The following is a 23,145-nucleotide window of genomic DNA, read 5'->3' as shown; positions in this document are numbered from 1 at the left end:
CCAAGTTTTGTTAAGAAAAATTAATTAAATTGTGATTCAATATAATTTTGAAAAGCAAAGGGGCTTAGTAATCATAATTAAACTATAAGATACCTCGATACCTCCACATTTTTTTTTTTTTTATTTCGGTAAAACTAGGATTTTGCGCAATTCCCCCCCCCCCCCCCCAAAAAAATATAAGAGGCTAACATGACCCTGTGGGTTAAAATGCGATACATCAAAATTTGGGATCATGGTTTGAATCCTCCAAAAGATAAATTGTTGTTTTAAGATAAGGAATGATGATATGATTGTAACCAACGACTCTTTTGTCAAAACTAATAGGCATTCATATCGACAAGACACATTGACTTGCTCTTAGATTTGATGTAGATCTTGTAGACACTCCATTTTGTCTGAAACTTTATATAGCAAAATTTTAGATTTCCTTTCATTTAATTATTTTTGTTTTAACTTTGATGTCTTCTAGGATCTTCTCCCTGACGTAGGCAGTATCTCATTTTGCTTATTCTCACCACCTGATTCAAGCAAGTATATAAGGGATTATTTTATAATAAGTTTTCATTAGCACAATCAACAAAATCAAAACAAAAAATTAATAAATACATTAAAAAAAAAAAAGAAGCCTGACCCTAGCGATTCCGGTAGACCAATCTCTCGAAGTATATACTTGCACACACAAAAGAGAAAGGTCGGTTAGTGGTGGAATAATGGGTTAATAGATGAAATTAAGAAAAAAAAAAAAAAAAGCAATCAAGCCAATCACTTCCAATTGGTTACAAAATCAATCAGTTAATTAAATCAATCACTCTCAATAAATTGATTGATCAATCAAATTGATTTCTCCCGAATTGGTTATTCCCCTCTTACCTATAAATAGGAGCTTTCCAAAATCTAAAAAAGTGGTGGGAGAAAAACAAAATATGGATTGTCCACATAGAGAAAGAAAGTACTGAGAATTGAGTGAGAAAGAAGCTAGAAATTGACACATTGGGAGGCTACAAAGCTCATATTTCAAAGGCTAAAGAAACTGGATTAGATAGATAGGTTGAAGAATAGAGAAATTAAGAAAGGGATGTAGGCTGAAGTAGCAAAGTAGGACGACAGAAGAAGGAACAAAAGTTGAGGAAAGATGAACACAGCAAAAGTTCTTAGAGCAGAGGTCTTTGAAAGAGCTAATAGGAAGAAACTAAGAGGTTAGTACCCCTCCACTAAATTTTTTTTTGTTGTTGTTAGGTTTCTAAATTATTGGGGTTAATCACATAAATTTGAAATTAGTTTTTGGACATGTGTCACTATTCGGGTGGTGACACATGACACCACCAAGACTGCATGTTTGGGGGCGATGTGGCAAGATCCTGGTTATCCCATCTACGTTTTCTATGGACGGTTGGATCATTGCGGCATCAACGATCCGCACCTAATCCCCCTACAACAATCACCATTGTGGCGAGTGACATCACCTTGCCACGTATCACCTCTCGACTCCCACCAAAGAAAAGAAAAGAAAAATAAAAATCAGCACACCCAGTTGCTGCCACACGTCACCGCGATTGGTTGATACACGGCAACCCGAGCAATTTCTTGCCTCTGTTTTCCTCTTAGACCAGGTCAATTCGATTTGACATGAGTCAACTTAAGGCTGACCGTTGACCTGGTTCAAACCAGTTGACCTAGTTTGCCCTCTTGAACTACTCTAGTTTTTTAGTTTTTTTATTTAATATTAATTTTTAAATTCATTTTTAATTCAAAAATGGGAAATCGGGAAAAATAAGAAAAAATAAATAAAATTCTTTGAGTCATTTTTTACTCAGGGAGTCAAAAAAGTAAAAACAAAAAACAAAAAACAAAAAAATATAAAAAATTAAAAAAAAAATCGAAGAAACTCCATAAAAATCCTAAAAATTGCAAAAAAAATATTAAAAAATTCCAAAAAATTCTAGGGAAAATTTTCAAAAACATGGGAAGATTTTGGAGATAATTTTCGCTTAAATTTGATGCATTTGCATTATCATTTTATATATTTAATATTTATATAAATATCATATTAATATTTATATGCAATTTAGACATTTCTAAATTGCACTTGCTTTTGCATTCTCTTTTAAAAATTTAAATGTTCATTGGATTGTTTAAGAGTTAATTAATGATCACCTGATTCAATTTGAGCTAATTTATAGTTAATTAAGGTATCGTTTATAGAATAGATGTATATAATGTGCTAATATCTTCCCCCTGCATAACTGTACTCCCAATCCCACCTTTGATAAAAGCAGATTGAGTCTATTGATTCATTGACCTTAGGATTAGTCTAGATACCAATCAACAAGTAATAATTAAGTGAACTAACGACATCTAAGAAAATAACATGTTAGTGGAATTCCATCAAACCATCAATATTATCATCATCCCTTTCCATTCTGGACCCAAGACGTTGTGAAAACTTGGCCACTCTGCTAAAGATGCTGAGAGAGTCGAACCATTAATTAATTGTGAATTATCCCAAATTTGAATTTTATGGTCCTTTGATTGCTCCATGATTTATATGTATATATATATATATATAATTGCTAATGCATGATTTGACTATTTGTGTATGCAATTTTTATGTTTCAAGTAAATGTTGTGAATGAATGGACAAGTGTAATAACCCGAATCCAGAAAATAAAATAAAAATAATTAAAAGAAAATGGAAATAAATAAAGGAGAGAAAAAAAAAAATGGTGAAGGGTAGGGCAAAACCGTCAACAGTTTGGGGAATCCCAAAGAAAACCGTCGCTGGTTTCCTCCAGAAAGGCTCTTGGGATTCTCTAACTTCGGTTTTCCATCGACAGTTTCAGGGTGGCCAGAAAAACCGTTGACGGTTTAGTCTTCTGAGGGCATTTTAAGAGTCAAACCATCAACGGTTTTGTCAAGCATAGAAAAACCATTGACGATTTCCTGCGGGGCAACTCACCTATAAATAGAAGTTCACTCATTTTTTTTTAGGAAAAAAACATTTCCTCTCTCAGCTCTAAACTTCCCTCTCTCTCTTATCCCTCATGTGACTCTCTCTCATATTTATACACACACCCGAAGCTACCCTCGCTCCCAGATCACCTCTCTCTTCTCTCTCGGGTTGCCAGATCAGTTTCGGCGGCAAGTGCAAAAAGCTAGGGTTTCGCTTTCTCGTTTCGGGTCGTTTTCAGAAAAACAGGTAAGGAGAGTAAGTTATATCAGTTTTCATTAATTTTGAACCGGTTAGTTTCGAGTATAAAAGTCGTATATTTATAGTATGATTTTCTGAACGATCTAAGCATTTTTCAAAATGATGATTTTGAATATAATTTATATTTGAGAAAAATCATAAGGCATGAGAATAACCTTTTATAATTAAATGGTTGTGAATACTGTTCAGTTGAGAATATTGTCTGCTTATGGAAACTGTTTGTTTGTGGATACTGCTTGATTGAAAATATTGCCTAGTTGTGGATTCTGTCTGGTTGTAAATGTTGTTTGGTGGTGAATAATGTTGTAAATGCATTGGATGTGTAATGTGGTTCATGTAGCGTTGGCAGCAGTATGAGGAGGTAATTATATCGTACTTGATATAAATTACCATATAATGCTGGCAGTGGCATGAGAAGGTCGTTATATGGTCATTTATATAAAGGGGGTAAAACATTAGCAGTGGAATAGGAGTTCGTTTTATCGATTTATTATAAACAGGGTTGTGTGTGTGAAATGGTAACTTGTGTGGTTGTGAAGCTTGTGTTGTAACCTGTGTGGTTGTTAATCCTATGTGGATATGGACCCTGTGTTGGTGTGAATGAAGTGTGTAGTATCCTGTGTGAATGTGTTGTGGCATTATATATGTAGATTCTGGGATATGTTAGTGTTGAATGTATGTGAACTTATGTACATGTATTTAAATGCTTAAATAATTAGGGTGAAGTAAAACTCTCCGCTCGAGGGCTTATTGAGAAAGGTGAGTGTCCTAATAAGTATCAATTGTAGCCTCACCCGAATAAAAGGGAACAGTTACAAACGATATCAAAGCAGAGAGAAGGTATATGTATGAGCGTGTAATCTTCTCTATCCTCGGGAACTTTCGCCGGTAAATATTTATATATGTGTGTGTGGATATGCATGCGTATTCTCTGTTGTGGTGGTTTAAGAAACGACTATATTTTATATGTATTGAAACTTATCTGCCACACACTATTATAGTTTACTTCTTCCTTACTAAAAGGTGTCTCACTCCGACATAAAATTATCTTTTTCAGATCCTTCAGGTAATCGAGCTTAGAAAGCTCCGAGAGCTGGGTTTAATTTGTTAATTTTGAGTGGTGATAAGAACAGTTATATGTACAGTTTATGTTTTAAATATTGGTGATGTAATATGGAGAATTTGTTATACTCTTTTTTGGGTTGTATATAGTATTCTAGTATTTTATTGGAGAATGTTTAATTATTTCTGCTATGTGAATAGTATCAGAGACATGTGAATGGTCTCATCACACCTTAGGCCCCACCTAGTGGGTTCGGGGCGTGACAACAAGTGTATACAAGGAGTAATGATGTGATGAAATGCAAATCAGGTTTTCAACTTTCAAAGAGCGCACACACTTTCACAAAGCCTTATACTCGGGCTTTACCCTCCTAGAGTTAGATAGGGGTGTAGTAGCGTTGGCTTTAGTGAAGCAAGAGTTTTCTGGGGCGCGCAAATCATCTTCCTTAGTTTGTATCTTTTCCTAAAACATTAATGGGAAGGATTGAGGACATTTTGGGAACTTTTTGTCCATAGGAATAGAGCCTAAATCTCACAAAGTTGAAGTCCTATTTCCTTCCCTAGGATGGAGCCTCGAAGAAGATTCATAATCGATAAATCCACTTAGGTTGAGACAGGAGTTTCATCCTTCTTCGTAAACTCCCTCCATTCTTTTGTTGTATATTATTTTGAGGAACTGTATGAAAGTTAGATAAGTAGTTTGGGATAAAGCAGTGTTATTAATCTTAGGAGTACTGTCGAGTCTTTTACTTTGCAGTTTCGGTCAAGATTAATAATTCTGTTAGATCCCTTTCCTTTTGTTGTATATTTAACATTGTCAACATTTTGTCATATTCTTTTGCATTCATTTTTAGGCATACATACTACTTTACCAAAATTCTGGACTAGCCTCGAAATACTCCATGGATGGCTTGGTAACAATGTACAAGGAAGAGGAAACAAGAGTGCTGTTGGGAATAAACAACAAATTCCCAAAACCTGTGAGAAACAAAATAGAGAAAATAACACCAAAGAAAAATCAATCACATGCACAAGACAATATTTACGTGGTTCGGCAATTTTGCCTCCGTCCACGGAGCTGCAGGGATTTCAATATTATCAGAAAGAAAACACAGAGAGTGCGGCGATACAATGCTCTCCCTCTCGCTCTCTCGCAGGTACAACCACACAAACCCTAATCACCTGAAAGCAATCTTTTTATATGTTGCACCTAGGGTTCCGTTCCGAATGGGCTCCAAGATTTTCCCGGGGGCAACCCCCACGAGTACGGCTTTGTACCGCTTAGTCCATGAGCGCTGCGGCTTGGGCCTTACGACCCAAGCCTTCGCTCCATGGACTAAGCCTTAGGATAGAAATCTCTAATTAAATAGGGGTCGGGTCGGCATCCAAATTAAAACACAACTAGGCTCCACAAAAGCCCAACAAGTGCAACGATATTTAGAAAGTTAGCAAAACCAACAAGGAGAAAGTTTGATTAAAGGAATTGATGTCATGTTGCCAACTCGGATTAAAATTGACACTCAATCAAATTCTCTAAAGGAGTTAAGGGCAGTCTGGTTTTGAAATTCTCACAATTGTATGGTCATATCGGATTCCTATTGCATATAATGATGAACCAAGAGGAGGTGAAGGCTCTGGTGAATTTCTGGAATCCTACCTATTGCTACTTCACTTTTGATGGGATGGACATGACCTTAACCATAGAATAGTACACATCATTGCTACATTTGATGAAGTTGCCCACGCCTTATAGGATATACAGGTACAATGCCAAAGTCTCATTTAGGAAGACAATATATAAGGCGATGGGAATCAAAGTTCAAAAAGTGAACTGACAAGTTAAGGAAAGCAGTAGGAGTATTGATTGGAAAAGTTCGAAGGCCCTAATAGGAGAGGAAAAAGGAGTCCTCATGGGTACTGTGGCCCTTGCAATCTATGGATTAGTTATTTTTCCTAAAGAGTTAGGATACATTAATTAGGACAACCTCTTTTGTGGTCCAAGTCCAGGATGGGACCAAATACTCGGCATTCTGATCAAAAGATTCTCATCCCTTAATTATTGTAGGATAAAAGGAAAAGAAAGACTGAGATGTTGTGTCTCATTGTTATATGTCTGGTTCATGAGCCATTTACCATTCAGAGAAGGCTACTTCTATCCCATGTACTCTGAACTCCAAATCTCCTTAATCGATTTTATGGAAACCAAATGGGAAGAGCCACCAAACAAGTTCAAATGGGTTGAAAGGATGTAGAATTGGGTAACAAAAGGGTTTGTTTGGCAACACCATGGATGGGGCACACTAATATGTTGTACAAGTGTGGACAATTTCCTAAGGTCCCACTGGTAGGCCCATAGGTAGGGGTAACCTATGCTCCTCTTATGTTCATAAGACAGATGGGGTCTATCTAGTTCATACCTATGACGCATGGTTTAGCTAACTCAGAGTTTGCTTATGATCAAGAAGGATCCCAAAAGCGAATTGGGATATTCATTGCGTTCTTGAGGGTCATTCACTAAGTTTTACATCACTAAAAGTTCGGTCTTCATTAAGAAGAAATTAAGTACAAACAAGCAAGGCTTTATCCTTTCCCTATCAATTTACCCGCACTAACCAAATAAAATATAAACAAAAAAAAAAAATACTATTTTACTCTTGAAACACATGAAATGCCATAACAAGAAGGAGAAGATTAGATAGTTTTGTATATTGAAATAAATTCAATCCATAATTAAGTTTGTCCTTTTTTTTGGGGGAGGGAGGAAAATTAAACAAAATTTGATATATTTGAATAAATATTCAAAATATCTCGTGTCAAGGATTATTAAAAAAAAAACAAAATAGTAATTTTTAAAAAAAAAAAAAATACTTGGATATTTGATAGCAAACAACAGGAAACAAGAAAGTACAAATGTACCCAGAATAAAATGTCAAGATAAATTTTATGATATTTTTTAAATTTTTTAAAAAAAAATTGCAAAAGAGGTCATGACGGTCGCTTTAAATAAATAATAAATAATAAATAAATAAACAGGAGAATAGTTTTAAGTACAGAAGGCTACAATACCTTGTATTCATAGATGATTGACCCTAAACCAGAGAAGGAACAAAAAGAATAAATTTGACAGCAAATACAAAATCAAACAAATCTTTGACTAAGATGATTCCAATTTCCAACTCCCTAGTAATTAATTGCCTGCAAATCTCACTCAAAGATTTCCCTCTAATCAATCAATTATTTAAATACGCATGTGTCTCACTTTGAAAAATTCTTTTCACCACAGTAGAATTTCACAGGTGGCGCAGCCTCATGACTCGTTAAAATTTCATCAAAATTTTACATAGCTTATGAAATTTTCCTATGATATGAATAACAAAATTCAATCTCTATTTTATATTACTCCATTGTAAGGGTTCTACAAGTCCCAAACAAACCTCAACCCTTCCATTGTCCTCCTCTCCTTACTACATGAGATGCCTAATTCAAAGCTATAAAATGTAACTAGCTCTTTGCGTGATCACCATGTGTTCATTATGTGAGAGTAAATTTTATCTCTTATTTAAAATTAACTTTTTACATGTTATATTAAATAAAGGAATTGAAATCTAATGTCATGTTTCGTCTCTCATTTCTCTCACTCTAGCTGTTAAGGGCTCCTATGTCAAAACGAAAAAGAAACGAGGGAAAATCAAATCAATGCTTCTCGACTTCCATTGCTTCTTTGCTCTCTCCATTTTCATTTGCCTTAGTTGTGCTGACTCACATCAGCATGGGGGTGGTCAGTTTGCAGCTGGAGGATTGAAATCAAATTCAACTATTATCACTGGACTGCTGTGAACACCTATTCATACAGCCCCCAGTGTCCCATTGTCACCTACACGAGGTGCTTGCGAAGAGCGTCAACAATGGCATAGCTATCGCAAAATCACCTCAAAATTGCACAATGACAGCATCCTCCTAGACCCTTAAGTTGGCGGGGGCTAAGGCTCTCTTGCACAGTGATTTTTTTTATTTTTTTTTTGGTTTTTTAAGTTTTAAGATTCTTCATTAATCATAAACTGTTGTTATAAATTTAGATATAATTAGAGTAGTACTATGTACAACAATTGACAAGAAATAACAATGTAGGAAAAGAATTCACTTCAAATCAGGGGTTTTGATAAAATGAAATTAAACAATCTAGATTTCAAACAAAGAATTTACCCACAAAAATATTAAATTAATATGACAAAAAAATAACAATGTAGGGCTCACATCAAATTAAGACTTTCTTTAAATAAAATTAAAAAAAAAAAAAACTAGAAATATAGTTTCACAAAAATATTAAATTTATATATTTCAAGTTAGATATTTTTCAAAAAAAAAATAAGAACATTACTACCTGGACTGCGTAATTTTTTTGTGAAAAATATGTGATAATATAGAAGCATGACCACCAAGTGACTCGGATTATGGACCTATAACCTGTTAAAACACTGAAAAAATGAATCTATCAAGAAATACTATACTTTTGAACACACTTCTTACTGGTTCTTAACAGCAAAGAATTACAAGCACATTAATAAACACCTCCCTCTCCTCTCAAGTCATACCAATGACCTATAGCCATCTTCTAATCTTCTACTTTGTATTCTTTTGCATTTTATACCAAACTTCTTGTCAATTATTAATTTCTGTTTTTTATTTTAGTTTTCATTCTCGTTTTAATTTTTATAATTTTTTGCAGTATTACCAGACAGGCCTAAGCATTTGGATTCCCTTATATGACAAATTTCGCCAAACCCACTTACAATATAAAATTAATTAGTACCTTTACACAATAAATTCTTTAAAGATAAAGAAATACTAAATAAACTATAAAGCTCCTAACAACTTCAATGTTTAGACATGTTTTTCAATTTTTTTTCAATTTTTTTAAATGTAATCATACTTGGTTTAATGCACTCAAGAAGATATTTCGTAAGATGCTATATGTTGTAACATAATTTTGATTTATGTATTTTTGGTCTTACATTATATTTATATGGAATGTTTCATTATGTATTTGCTTGCTCCGTGTGAGATAATAATATATACAAGCCCTATTTTATCAGAAGTTAACTTCAATATCTAAATCATTGATCCAGTGTACAGACCTAAACCATGAAGCATCTAGTTGAATGATTTGCAATTTTGGTTATTTGATTTCATTTTGTAATTTTACCAAACTGTGGAGGTTCGGTTTTTAGAAAAAGATTTCACAATGAAACCAGTCTGCTCAAACCCTAGATCAGTAGTACCATGCAGTCCTGGGGAATCTGAGCATTGAGCAATAGCAGATGAAGGCAAATTATGACAAAAGAAAACAAAAACCATTGAAAATCAAAGAACAAAACAGAACAAAAGAATGAAAGAACACAAATGCATAAATCATGAATATGTGGAAAAAATACAGAGGGAGAATATACAGCAACCTTACAAAAATCAGTACTTCTCTGCAACAGGCCTAGAAGGAAAGAGCCTCATAAGAAATGTCATCAATGACCAGAGGCAAATCACACCAAGAGCTTGGAAAGTAACCACCATGGCAACCAAGGCACCATTTCGGTCCAGAAGTTCAGGAGTTATAGGAGCCCCCTTCATTGCAAACAACAACCTCTCTATAAAATGGGTGGCTTTGCTCAACTGATATAGCCTGTAGACCTGACAATTATGTTCAAAGTCATCAACACCCTTATGACGGTATTAGTATTGAAGATCTCATTTTATTTATTTTTCCAAAACATGCATACCTCAAAAATAATGGGCACTAAAGGCCAACAAGATGAGCCATGCTTGTCAAGGAATGTCTCAAATGCAAACTGGGTGGCACAGCCAACAAGAAAAGGCGCCACTGCAACCAAGGCTGGCAAGCCAAGCACAGGCCACGTCACAAAGACAGCAAAAAGAGGTGCGAAAACCTTTAAGCCCATGGTGAGAAAGGCAGAAGTCAAGTATCCCTTGAGACCTGTGATAAGACCCCACCTCTTTGCGCTAAACTCCAGATACGGCCTTTGGACATGTTCGGTCACAAGCAAGAATGCAGCCAGACCAATGTAAAACATCATCTCAGAAGAAAAGGAAGCAAAAATTTCTGCACAAAATAATTGTTCAAAAAGGTTTAACTTCTAAATTTGGAAATCAAGATAAGCTTGTGTTGACCCTATAGGTCAAATCCTGTTTTGATCATGACAAATACCTTGATATTTAATGATTAATAAGTTTGTGTGCAGGATGAAGTGGAGATTTCTATATGATGCACATGGACTTGAAGAATGAAGACCCCACCCCAGCATTCTTATCTATTGTATTTTCTATTATTGGGTTTGTAATATGTAAAGTAGTATGATCTGTAATATTTAATGTATTGCATGCATGATAAGGTTTAAAGCTCAACGACCTTATACTAACTTTAGGACTCTCCATACTACACACAATTTGCCCTATTGCCTTAAAATTTCATCACTATATGAGTAGGGTATTTCTAATTGAGAGAAAAAGACCGAAATGCCCAAAAATAGCATGTCCGGTCGACCGAACTCAATTATATTGAGTTCTTCGGTCGACCAAACTCCCAAGGGTTGAATTTTGACCATTCAGTCGACCGAACGAAGACCAGTTCAAATGTGTTGGTCGACCGAACTTCCCCTAGTCAACACTTTGACCTTGGTCGACCGACCAGGAAAGTACTTCAACGCCCTAATCAACCGAAGGTCCTTGGGAAATGCCAACTGCCCAGTCAACCGAACTACTTAGTTCAAAATCACCTGATCGACCGAACCGTGCGGATTTGGAAAATCGCCCTTGAACCATGCAAGTCTAGTCGGCCGAACCTATAGTTCAAAAATTCCCTGGTCGACCTAACTTGGCTCCACGGTCAACTGAACCTCAAGTTTGGTCGACCAACCCTCTTAGGTTGCTAAATTTTTACCAAGAGTTAAACTGGGTTAATTTTAATTTAACTCACTTAAACTTTTTCAAAAATACCTAGCATGTCCTTAACGGCTATAATTCTTCCAACTTCTATATATAGCCCATCATTTGCAAAGATTAGTAAGGGATTAGGGTTTATGATTAAGAAAAATCCTTAGAAAATATTTTTTGCCAAAATCCTCATACTCTTATAATCCTTCAAATCTATTGCTGTTCTACCTCTTGGGTTCATCTATCTACTTAACTTGAAAGGCTAAGAAAAATCCTCAGAAAATATTTTTGGCCAAAATCCTCATACTCTTATAATCCTTCAAATCTATTGCTGTTCTACCTCTTGGGTTCATCCATCTACCTAACCTGAAAGGTAGTATTTCTTATATCTCTTACATAGGTTATTCTCTCCCTTGTTTCAAATTGTTTCATGTATTGATTTTTGGAGAGGTACCTAAGATTTTTCCTATTATATTTCACTCATAAATATTTGATTGGGAAAAACCCTTGAGTAGCTGGGAACCTTGCATCCTCATTGCAAGTGTTCATAAGCTTGATTTGTGCTTTGATGAAAATTTTTTTAGCAAGCATGAAAACCCTATTATCCACTATGTTTATTACTTGAGAAATATTATTTGAGATATGTGTTAGGGTTATTAAAAGCTTTTGATTAATCACATCACAAGCATATTGGCTTGACATCAAAAGCCTCACTCTCACATACACACATTGATATACATTTGATTGAGAGTTAACACTTGAGTTAACAAAATCTCACTAGAACTTAATATCCTATCATTTGTGAGTGCATTATTTAGTTGAGCATATTGGTACATATTTGCTTAGTGTAAGAAGCACTTTATTTGTACGCAAATTTCTATATCGTTTGTATTCCAGGAATGGGCCTGAAGAGGGAGACTAGCACTGTCAAATAGTCCCAGACTGGCTTATACCTGGTTAGGAAAGTTAGGTACGTCATCCTGATAAAGCGTGTTGGTTGAGGTCAGCCCCTTGAATTGACCTGATTGTAACCAGTGTCGCCTCACCCTTTAAGTGAGCTTATAGTGGTAATCCTTATGCTGGTAAGCCAAGGCAAGGATGTAGGCACAGTTGGCCGAATCCCGATAACATTTCGTGCGTATTCTTTACATTTCCGCAATTTACATTTCTACACGTGTATGCTATAGTGTGAATGAAGCGCATGATTTAATTTACGTTCCTTATATCTATCTACACATTTGGGATTGTATAGAAAAACCCTAGGTTGTCAAATCATATTGACATCTGACTTAATCTAGGAAAAAAGTTTAAAATTCCAATTCACCCCCCCCCCCCCCTTTTTCTTGAGAATACACCAATTCTAACAGTTTGGTTAGGATTAAATTGAGTCAATTAATTAACATATATTTCTTGTTTATAGATCCATGTGTAGTTCATCTTTTTCCATAAATCTAGTCAGGACATATTACCAGCATGAATCATCCTTGCTTAAGTAAAGAAGCAATATCTCAATACAACTTTTATCTATAGCAGTTCCATGTCCCACTTAGTCAACATGCCTAGTTTGTAACCACCACTCAGCAAAATCTTGTATGAGATTAGAATTAGTATTGAAAAGTTGTTGTCCTAACAGAAATATCATGGATTACATGACTGCAAGGGCATGGATATCCGATTCAGCTTTCTCTGTGCCAACATGACTGCGAGGGTAGGGATATCCATTTCATCTCTCTCTCTCTCTCTCAAACACATACATAAACACACATACAGAGCAAAGGCGCACACACACAGAGCAAAGAGAAGATGCTCACATCATCATCTACACAAATTTGTCTTCCAAAGAATGGGACCAGTTTATCATACTATACTAAAGAAGCTAGAAACCAAGGTATTGCAAATTAAAAAAAAAAAACTTGGAAAAAGATCTAGAGTTACTAACTATTTGAAGATGTAAAAATACTTGGGACAACAGCTAAACAATATCAAGGAAGAAAGTATGGACACCTAATGACTAAATTCTAAACCACAAAACTTAAAAGAAACTGATCCTTCAAAAACTTCAATGTAGATTGTGCATGTGGGGATTGATAATTCAAGAAACCCACCTAGAGTTACTTATCATGGTGGCAACATTTGTGTGGGAAGCATAACAGCATGCATTGTAGAGGAAAGTGAACAAGCAAATGCCTCAACGTGCCTATGTTGTACAAACCCATGTTTGTACAAACCTATGTCACACAATTAGTATAATCAGCCATTCAATGTGATATTAGCATGCTAATGTTATAAATTTAAACAAAAATTGACATGGGCAAAGAGAACACATGCGTAGGCAGATGCCTAATGCAACTTGACAGAATATTAGTTGACAGTCCACACTCCATTTCGGGAAAAAATCAATTACAACTTCAGCATTGTTTCAAACACGTGATTAATCCAAAGCAGTGAACTGATGCCTTCTTTGAAAGGGGCTGACACCAATTTACCTTCCTCACTCGACCAATAAGTCAAGCCAAGAAAAGATACTAATTTACCATGAAATGGTTCCACCTCATCAAACTTCCTGACATGTACTCTAGCAATTTCCCTTCCCAACAACTTCAATTTTGCTTCCCGAATAGAATTTGAAGCACACACAACTCTGTTCAAACGCCCCACTGAAGACTAAACATTTGATCAAAATGGAACATATTGTCAACTAAAGCATATTAAGAACTCAGATGCTGTGAAACTACACCAAACAAAATATTGAATGTTCATGGTGTCAGCTGAAAACATAACACTCACCTCAAGCAGGATAGCAGTAAACACCAAAATACAAGGCAAAAGACATACCCCTCGATGCACCTAACCCTAAACCATAAACCCCAAATTCAGAACATAAACCTCAAATCAAGAACCCTAAACCTTTGAACCCCAAACCCTAAACCCTAAACTATCAACCTTGAACTTTGAACCCTATACCCTAAACCCTTAACCCTAAACCTAGAACCCTAAACTCCCAACCTTGAACCTTGAACACCGAATTGTAAACCCCAAACCCTAAACCTTAAAACCCGAAACACCTTAGAGCTTAAAAACCCTAAACCCTTAGTTAACATTGAAACCTGAATTCTCAACCTCAAACCATGAACCTTAAACCCTACATACCCCTAAATCTTAAAACCTAAAACCCTCAAACCCATCCCAAAATCTTAATTGTAAACGTTAATGGTAAATCACAAAACCTTAAAACCCTTTAAACCCTAAAACAATAAACTGAACCCTAAATCAAAAAACCTTAAAAACCCTAAAACAATAAACTATAAACCACAAACCCCAAACACTAAAATGCTAAACCTCAAACGAAAAATTTTAAAACCCTATAGCCCTAAAGCCTTAAACCCTAAACCCAGAAACATTAAACCCCAAAACCCCAAACCCGAAGCCCTAAACCTTAAACCTTAAACCCTAAACCCTCAAACCTCAAAACGCTGAATACTAAAACCCTAAACCCCTAAACCCTAAACCCTCAACCTTGAACTCCTAAACCCTAAACCCTCAACCATCAACCCTAAGCCCTAAAACCCTCAACCCTAAAAGCCTAAAACTCTAAACCCTAAAACCCTAAACCTAAACATCTAAACCCTAAAACCCTAAACCCAAATCCTGAACACTAAACCCCAAACCCTACCCCTAAAACCCTAAACCCTAAACCTCAAACTCTAAACCCCAAACCCCAAACCCAAAACCCTAAATCATTACCCTAAACCCTAAACATTGAACCCTCAATCCTAAAACTGTAAACCTAAACCCTAACCCATAAATCCTGAACCTTGAACCCTTAACCCTAATTGCTAAACCCTAAAACTCTAAACCCTGAAAGCTCAACCCTAAAACCCCAACCTAAAACCCTAAAACCCCAAAACCTAAACGCTAAACCCCAAACCCTAAACCCTTAAACCCTAAAACTTAAACCCTTATCCATAAAACCGTAAACATTAAACCCAAAAATCCAAAAAAAGCTAAACCCGAAACCTTAAAACTTAGAGAAGGCAAGAACTTAATTGTATTTTACCAAAAAGTTAAGTAAAAGAAAAGATGATAGTGTACAACAGTAATTTTAGCAACAAGATCTTGCCTAGTCTGAGTTTTGAAAATGAGAGGAAGATTCTCCACAAGTTCCAAAAAATGTTTTTTGAATTCAGTACAATCCCTAATAACATTGTTAGAACTTTCAAAATTCAAAATCTAAATTTAAAGGTGACTAAATCAAAAGAGGACAAAGATTATGACAAAAAGAAATATGCTTGAATATAAGACTCCTTAAAATAAGAAATAGGACTTAACATAAAAATTTTAACACATTAATCTTATGTATCCCTAGATATTTTTCATACAAATGGGATTTACATTTCACAATAAAAAATTAATTTTGTTATTTTCAGTTAATGAAAGTGATGAAAAAACCAAAATATTCACAAAATAATTAATTTAATTTAATTATTAATTGATTTGATTGATGCCCATATATAATACCTCCCAAATGATACCCATACAAAGTACCTCCCAAATCCACAAAATAATTAATTAATTAAGAGATAGGCTGTTTCCTGGTCATCATGAAACTACAAAGTACCTCACTACTTCCATATTTTTTTAGTAAAACCACATAGAGCTTCATGTAATTTTTCCCCAAAAAAAGGCTAACACGACCTAGTGGGATAAAAAAATTCCAATCATGTTTCTCACACATTTTCAACAATGAGCGTTAAACCTCACCGTTAGCTATGTAATTCACTTCCTAACTCTCAATTGGGTGGTCAAGGTTTGAATCCTCTAAAAAAGAGAAATTTTTTATTTAAGATAAGGATGGTGATATGACTGTAACCAGCCACCCCTTTTGCGTGCACTGAGAGGCATTCATATTCTCCGGAAAAAAAAAAAAAGGCATTTCTTGTTTACAGATCCATGTATAGTTCATCCTTTGCCATACATCCTAGACAGATTACCAGCATGAATCATCCTTGCTGAAGTAAAGAAGCAATAGCTCTATACAACTTTTATCTGCTGCAGTTCAATAGTTCCATGTCCTACTTAGCCAACAGGCCTAATTGGTAACCACCACTCAGAAAAATCCTGTATGAGATTAGAATCAGTACTGAAAAGTTGCCAGCATAACGGAGATATCATGGATTACATATCCATTTCAGCTCTCTCTCTGCCTACTTGATAGAGAGGGCAAGGATATCCATTTCATCTCTCTCTCTCTCTCTCACACGCACATGCTCACACCCCCACCCCCCCCCCCCCCCCCCCCCCCCGCGGGCGCACACGCTCAAAACTCCACACAGAGCAAAGGCACCCACACAGAGCAAAGAGAAGATGCTCAGATCATCAGCTACATCAAATTTGTCTTCTAAAGAATAGGACCACGTGATCATACTATACAAGAGAAGCTGGAAACCAAAGTACTTCTAGTTAGTAAAAAGAATTGAACATCAAGTTATTTTGAGATCTTTTTCCTCCTCAACTGCTTTGTCTATTCAAGAAATAATCAAAATAGCATCACTTACAACTTATAAGGCTAATAAACATCAAAGTAAACACAAACTCAGTTGAAAATGTACCTGCAATAACCTCATCCTTAAGAACAGCATCAACAGCATTGCCTAGGAAAAAAGGGGGAAGCACTAATGATGATATCAATGCAACAGGAGCCAAAATCCAAAGCAGTGAGCTCATGCCTTCTTTGAATGGGGCTGACACCAATTTACCTTCTTCCATCGACTGATAAGTCAAGCCGTGAAACGATACTGAACCTGATTTACCATGAAATGGTTCCACCTCATCAAACTTCCTGACAGGTATGCTAGCAATTTCCCTTCCCGTTGACTTCAATTTCGCTTCCTGATTAGAATTTGAGGCAAACACAACTCTGTTCAAACCGCCCACTAAAGACTCTTTCTGTTCCATCTTGAAACCAACCATCCAGTGCACTGAACAAATGATCAAAAAGGAACATGTTACCAATTCGGATGCTGCAAAACTACACCAAATGAAAAATATTGAATGTTCATGGTGTCAGATGAAAACATGATACTTGCCTCAACCAGAACAGTAGCATTTGCTCGAATAAGTAAAGGTTTTAGATCCTAGAATCACTATTAATTAAATTCCTTTTCTCGACATTTTCTTGGCAATCAAACGGGTTCAAGACTTAATGGTATTCAATTAACTATTTCCAACACTTTCTCGCCAACCAAGCAGAGTAAGCAAACAATAGAATACGATGAGAAAAAAACATACCCCTAGATGCACCCACATACCGACACCTTCGGTCTCTCCATCCGTCTTTGCTTGCACAAGCCTTGAGAAATTGAGAAAGAAAATTAGAGAATGAGTGAGTTTGTTTTGAAATTTAACTTGAAAAAGATACAAGAGCAGACAAATTCAGAGTTCGTTAGAAGATGTAGCTTGATACAGAAACAACTTACAATTTGGTGAGAGAAGAAGGGATTGTTGGACAATCTCATCTTCGGGGAGCGAAGCCAACAAGAACCAAATTGCAACTCCATTCTTCAGTTTTCAGGGTTTTAGAACCCGCTTTTCCTAATTATCGATTCTATTCTTAAACCCTAACCCTCGCAACACTGCAAGAAATTTATCAAGAAATGACGGAAAAACCAACAAAAAAACACACCGTCCATTTAAAAAAAACCTAAATAATTTTTTTTTAATTTTTAAAAATAACCCAGAACTACAGCCACCATCGCGTCACTTTGGACACCATGGTGCGGCACCAAACCCGAGGGATGAAAATCGTCCGCCCATTGACGCACCCCTAATAATTGATTGAGATAAACTCTCAAGGAGGAATCAAATACGTGACATTGGGATCACCAAAGTTACAAATCGTTCATATCACTTAAGTCAATCCATTTATTCATTAATGGATGAATTTTTCAAAATATGAAAATAATCACAAATATAAGAATGTTGAAAATTGAAATAATTAATATGAAGCTTGTTAATATTAAATATTATTCTTAATATATACAATAAGAATATTGATAATATCCTTATTTTATTTTATTTTTGTAAGACTGGGTTCATTGGATTAATTAAAAGTAACTTAGAGTGATGTAAAAAATACTAGAGTAAACAAATTAATAATTTTAAAAAACATTGTAATGATAAGTAAAGAAGAGTAAGAAATATTTACAAGATAAATTTAATAAAATGCATTGACAAGTATTTGTTCAAAATCTATTAAATAATTGGACAATTGGAAAAGTATGTACACATAATTATTCAATAACTTATAAAATATAGTAGTTTAAATCTAAAATTGTTTTACGGTTCAAAAATCTATTTTGTGACTTCTAAAAAAGAGAAAGAGGTTTACGAAAAAATAATAACATGTTCTGAGATGTAAACTGGATGTATAGAAAGAAGAAATGCAATATTCTTTTATAGTTCTCTTCAAATATATTGAATATTATGTCAAATATAATTTATTTTTTTAAAATAAAGACTTAATTTCACTTTATTCCCTATTAAAATCAAAGTAATACAAAGAAATAAAAAAACAATCTTCTGCAGTTTCTCTTTTATGCAGAACATTACATGACAGTGAAATTTATACACACATAAGAGCTTATTCTTGCAAAACAGAAAAGGCAAGATGTGCAGAGAGAGAGAGAGACGTGTGTGAGAAGGCTGTTGGAGATTATTCATTTGGCTGTGGACTCAGCATAGTTTTGTGGAGCAGGATGGTGCTTGAAGGTGCTGCAAGTGCTATAGGTTTGATGTTGTTAACATGCCTGTGCGAGCCAAGCAGTCGTGGAAGAATTGTGAGGCTCGATCGTAAAGTACAGAATCTTAAAGTTGATAAGGGCTTTGTGAAGATGTCGACAATTTGGTACTTGCTGGAAAGAAAGGAAACTTGAAGTACTTTAGCGTGAATCTGATCTCATACAAAATGGTAGTCAATGTAAACATGTATGGTGCGGGAATGCATCATAGGATTAACAGACAGATATGTGACCCCCAAATTATCATAATAAAGAATGGAAGTCTTGGGCAAAAAAAAATTCCCAACTCAGATACAAGTGCTTGTAGTCATATCACTTTACATGTAGCATGAGCCAAAGCTTTGTATTCGGTCTCAGTACTTGAACGAGCAATTGTAGATTGCTTCTTAGAACTCAAAGGAATCAGGTTCTTTCCATAGAAAACATAATAACCCCCAATAGATTTTCTATCATTTGGGCACCTAGCCCAATCCGCATCAACGAATGCTGCCAACGCAAGAGAGGAGGAAGGAGTAATAGACAAACCATGATCTAAAGTATTGTTGAGATAGGGCAAAATTCACTTAACAACTTGCCAATGAGATAGGCAGGGGGCGTGCATGAATTGACATACTCGGTTCACAAAGAAAGCCACATTAGGTCTGGTGAAAAACAAATATTGTAAACTGCCAACGACACTTCGATAGAGAGACGAATTTTCTATAGAAGTGGAGTCAAACGCTGACAGTTTTGCAGAGAGTGACATAGGGCTGTTCACAAGCTTTCAGTTACTCATATTAGTTTTTTTAAGCAAGTCAAAAATGTACTTACGCTGTGAAAGAGTAATGCCACCGGAGTTACGATGACATTCAATGCCCAAAAAGTAGTGTAAAGGACCTAAATCTTTTAGATGAAAACCAACTTGTAACAAATCAAGAAGTTGATCTAGTGCATGCGGGTGTGACCCCATGAGAACCACATCATCCACATAGACTAAGAAATAAATGATCACATAATTATGATGATAAATAAACAAGGATGTGTCAGATTTGGAGACACTAAAACCCAATTCCGTCAAACGGGAACTAATGCGTGAATACCCGGCGCGAGGGTCCTGTTTAAGGTCCTATAATGCATGGTTCAATTCGAAAACATAGTGGGGAAACTGAGGGTGAAAAAATCCAGGTGGTTGTGACATGTAAACATGTTCATCCAATGATTTGTGCAAAAAGGCTTTTTGCACATCTAACTGATAAATCGGCCATCCAGAAGATACAGCAACGGATAGAACTAACCTGATAGATGTAGGTTTTATGACTGGACTGAAAGTCTCTAAATAATCAAGCCCCTCAAGCTGACTGTAGCCCTTAGCCATAAGACAAGCCTTTCTCTATTCAATTGAGCCATTCGAGAGGTGCTTAGTTTTGAATATCCAAAGAAAACCTATAAGATTTTGGTTAGTGGAAGGTGGAACCAAAGTCCACGTGTTATTAGATAAAAGAGCATCAAACTCCAGCTGCATGGCAGTGCACCATTTTGGGAACTTGGAAGCTACAGTTACAGAGGTGGGCTCTTCGGGTGTTACAGCAGAGGTAGTATGAGCTTGAGGAGGAGGCCACAAGACGATACCATCAATGCATAGCTTGGGAAAATGTAAATTAGACTTTGCACGAGTTTGCATGGGATGAACTGAAGGTGGAGGCAAGGGGAAGATGAAGGAGATGAAGACAGTGCCCTAGGAGATAAAGGATGCGGGCCAAAGTTAGTAGGAGATAGGCTAGAAAGGGAAGCCTCAGAGATATGAGAGGGGCTAGATATAGAATGAGGGGAATGTGATGGTATAGATGAGTCTGAGAAAGACGATTGTGGAGATGTGGGTCTAGAATGTGATAGCCCATGCAGCCTTGTATGAAATGTAAAAGGTGGAGAGGGGTTTGGAAGAGAAACGGTGTTTGGGTTGGGTGGAGACTGAGGTGACGGACTGGGATGGTATGCGGGAAAGTAATAGGTGGACTCATCAAATAAGAAATCTCTAGAGATGTACATACGTGGAGTCGGTAGATGAAAACAAAGATACCCACAGTGAGTTGAGTTGTAATCGAGAAACATGCATGGAAATGAATGAAAATCCATTTTATGTTTATTGTACGGCTGAAGGTTGGGCCAACAAATGCAACCAAAAGATTTGAAAAAAGTGTAATCGAGAGATTTGTGAAATAAAACTTCAAATGGAGATTTAAAATGCAAAGTAGAGGAGGGGAGTCTATTAATTAGAAAAACAGCAGTAGTGAAGGCATCAAACTAGTACAAATGTGGTGTAGACGAATGGGCAAAAAGAACCAACCCATTCTCAATAATGTGTGAGTGTTTTCTTTCCACAAAGCCATTTTGATAGCGTGCATAAGGATAGAAAGGCGATGTGAGATACTAAAAGAGTGTAAGACGAAATTAAAAGATCGGAATTCACCACCCCAGTCAAATTGTAAGGCATGGATTTTTGTATTAAAAAGAATCTCGGTATGGCTTTTAATAGGTAAATATGCTATAATAATCTATAAAAGAGAGATAATAACGAAAACCCCCATGGGAAAGCATAGATGTAAGACCCCAAACATCGAAAAATAATAGTTGAAGTAGAGCAGTAGATTGAGAGGTGGAGTGATTGTATGTGAGCTGATGAAGCTTGGCTTAACAACAGGAGTAACATAAATCAGGCATGGGAGAAGTCTTGATTGGGAGGGAAACTTGTGAAATTATGTGATGTATAAGCTACATGGAAGGATATCCAAATCGGGTATGCTAGTGATGAGGCGAAACATGAGCACCAGTGTATGCTTGAGGAGAGGTGGAGACGGGAGGAAATACATACATTCCATTCTTAGTGTTGCCTTGGAGCAAAGTCTACTGAGTAAGGGAATCCTTCACACAAAAGGAATTGGAATGAAATTCAAAGAAAATATTATTATCAGCACATAACTTTCTAACAAAAATTAAATTTTTGGAAATCAAAGGAACAAGATAGAGTTGAGAGAGAAGAAGATTGCCGGAATTTGAAGCCGCGGTGGAGCTGCCAACGTGATGAATGAGAAGGGAAGTACCATCACCAACACACACACTTGATCTTCACCTTTGCATTCTGTTGGACTAATGGAAAGATTAGAAAAGTCATAGGTGAAATAATGTGTAGCAGTTGAGTCTGAATACCAGTTAGAATCAATCGAGGGAGTAGAAACAGAAGGTGAGGGCACTGCAGTGAAGTTAGTCGAGAGGGAAGGTGGTGGAGGTGATTGATAACCATGATTAAATCTATGATAACAAGTGAGAGTAGTATGTCCCAATTTAAAACATACTTGATAAGTGGAATAAGTAGAGGAGAAAAAGGTGGGAGATGATCGACCTCCATTACGACCTAGACCTTGAACTCGATAGGTACCTCTGCAGCGAGAGAACCCACGGCCAGGGTTATTGTGATCAGCTTGGTTCCTGAAGGTAGTGTAGTTGGCAGAGAACTCTGTAGCAGCAATTAAACCAACATGTTGATAAGATAAACGAGCTTCATGTGTAAGTAAATGATTGTAGATCTGAGAAGGACTAAGAGCATCAACTTGAGTGGTGATAGAAGTGACCATAGAATCATAATCGGAGCCAGTCTAGCCAAGAGAAAGGTGATAAAATCGGAGGATGATAGGGTTTTACTAGCTGTAGAGAGTGTATCACGAAGTAAATTTGCCTTTTGGAAATAATCAGCAACAGAATCGAAGCCCTTTTTGAGAGTAACCAACTGATATTGCACATGCATCACTCGAACTTAAGACTTGGCATCAAAGAGATCTTCAAGGATGGTCCAGATCTGATGAGATGTAGTTGCCTCCATAACATGAGCGATCAAGTTTTTAGAGAGAGATGAAATAAGAACACTCATAATAGCTTGATCATGTTGCCTCTAGTTAAGGAAATCAGGGTAATTAGCTCAACTACTTGCTTCTAGACATGAACCTCGCTTTCAGTCAACGTCTTGCTTTTTAGAACTTTCAAAAAACAGTTGGGGGGCATATGTGGTGCCATAAATAAAGCCAAATAAATTTTTCCCTCTAAGATAAGGCATGATCTAAGCCTTCCACAAAAGGTAATTATCATGGTTGAGTTTTACAGTAACCG

The 23,145-nt window shown here is 36.2% G+C and overlaps 1 protein-coding gene across 4 annotated transcripts; it reads right to left on the bottom strand.

The window, feature by feature from the left end:
• Positions 1–223: 223 nt before the first annotated feature.
• Positions 224–22,941, bottom strand: LOC131162909 (uncharacterized). Of its 4 annotated transcripts, XM_058119526.1 has the most exons (8): positions 22,684–22,908; positions 17,689–17,844; positions 17,501–17,561; positions 16,822–17,190; positions 10,042–10,382; positions 9,729–9,952; positions 632–669; positions 224–518 (listed from the first exon to the last, which is right to left on the bottom strand). In XM_058119526.1, exons 2-6 carry the CDS (start codon positions 17,767–17,769, stop codon positions 9,734–9,736), a joined length of 1,071 nt encoding a protein of 356 aa, XP_057975509.1. In that variant the 5' UTR covers positions 17,770–17,844; positions 22,684–22,908; the 3' UTR covers positions 224–518; positions 632–669; positions 9,729–9,733. The 4 variants fall into 4 exon arrangements, with proteins under 4 accessions (XP_057975509.1, XP_057975508.1, XP_057975507.1 ...); XM_058119525.1 differs by lacking the exon at positions 22,684–22,908 and having other exon boundaries at positions 9,724–9,952; positions 17,689–17,879; XM_058119524.1 differs by lacking the exon at positions 22,684–22,908 and having other exon boundaries at positions 17,689–17,879.
• Positions 22,942–23,145: the final 204 nt, after the last annotated feature.

This window comes from Malania oleifera, chromosome 8 (genome assembly GCF_029873635.1).
Source record: "Malania oleifera isolate guangnan ecotype guangnan chromosome 8, ASM2987363v1, whole genome shotgun sequence".
In the NCBI taxonomy this organism is placed as follows: domain Eukaryota; kingdom Viridiplantae; phylum Streptophyta; class Magnoliopsida; order Santalales; family Ximeniaceae; genus Malania; species Malania oleifera.
Note: the sequence above shows the minus strand (reverse complement) of the source record. Positions and strands in the feature narration are given on the sequence as shown.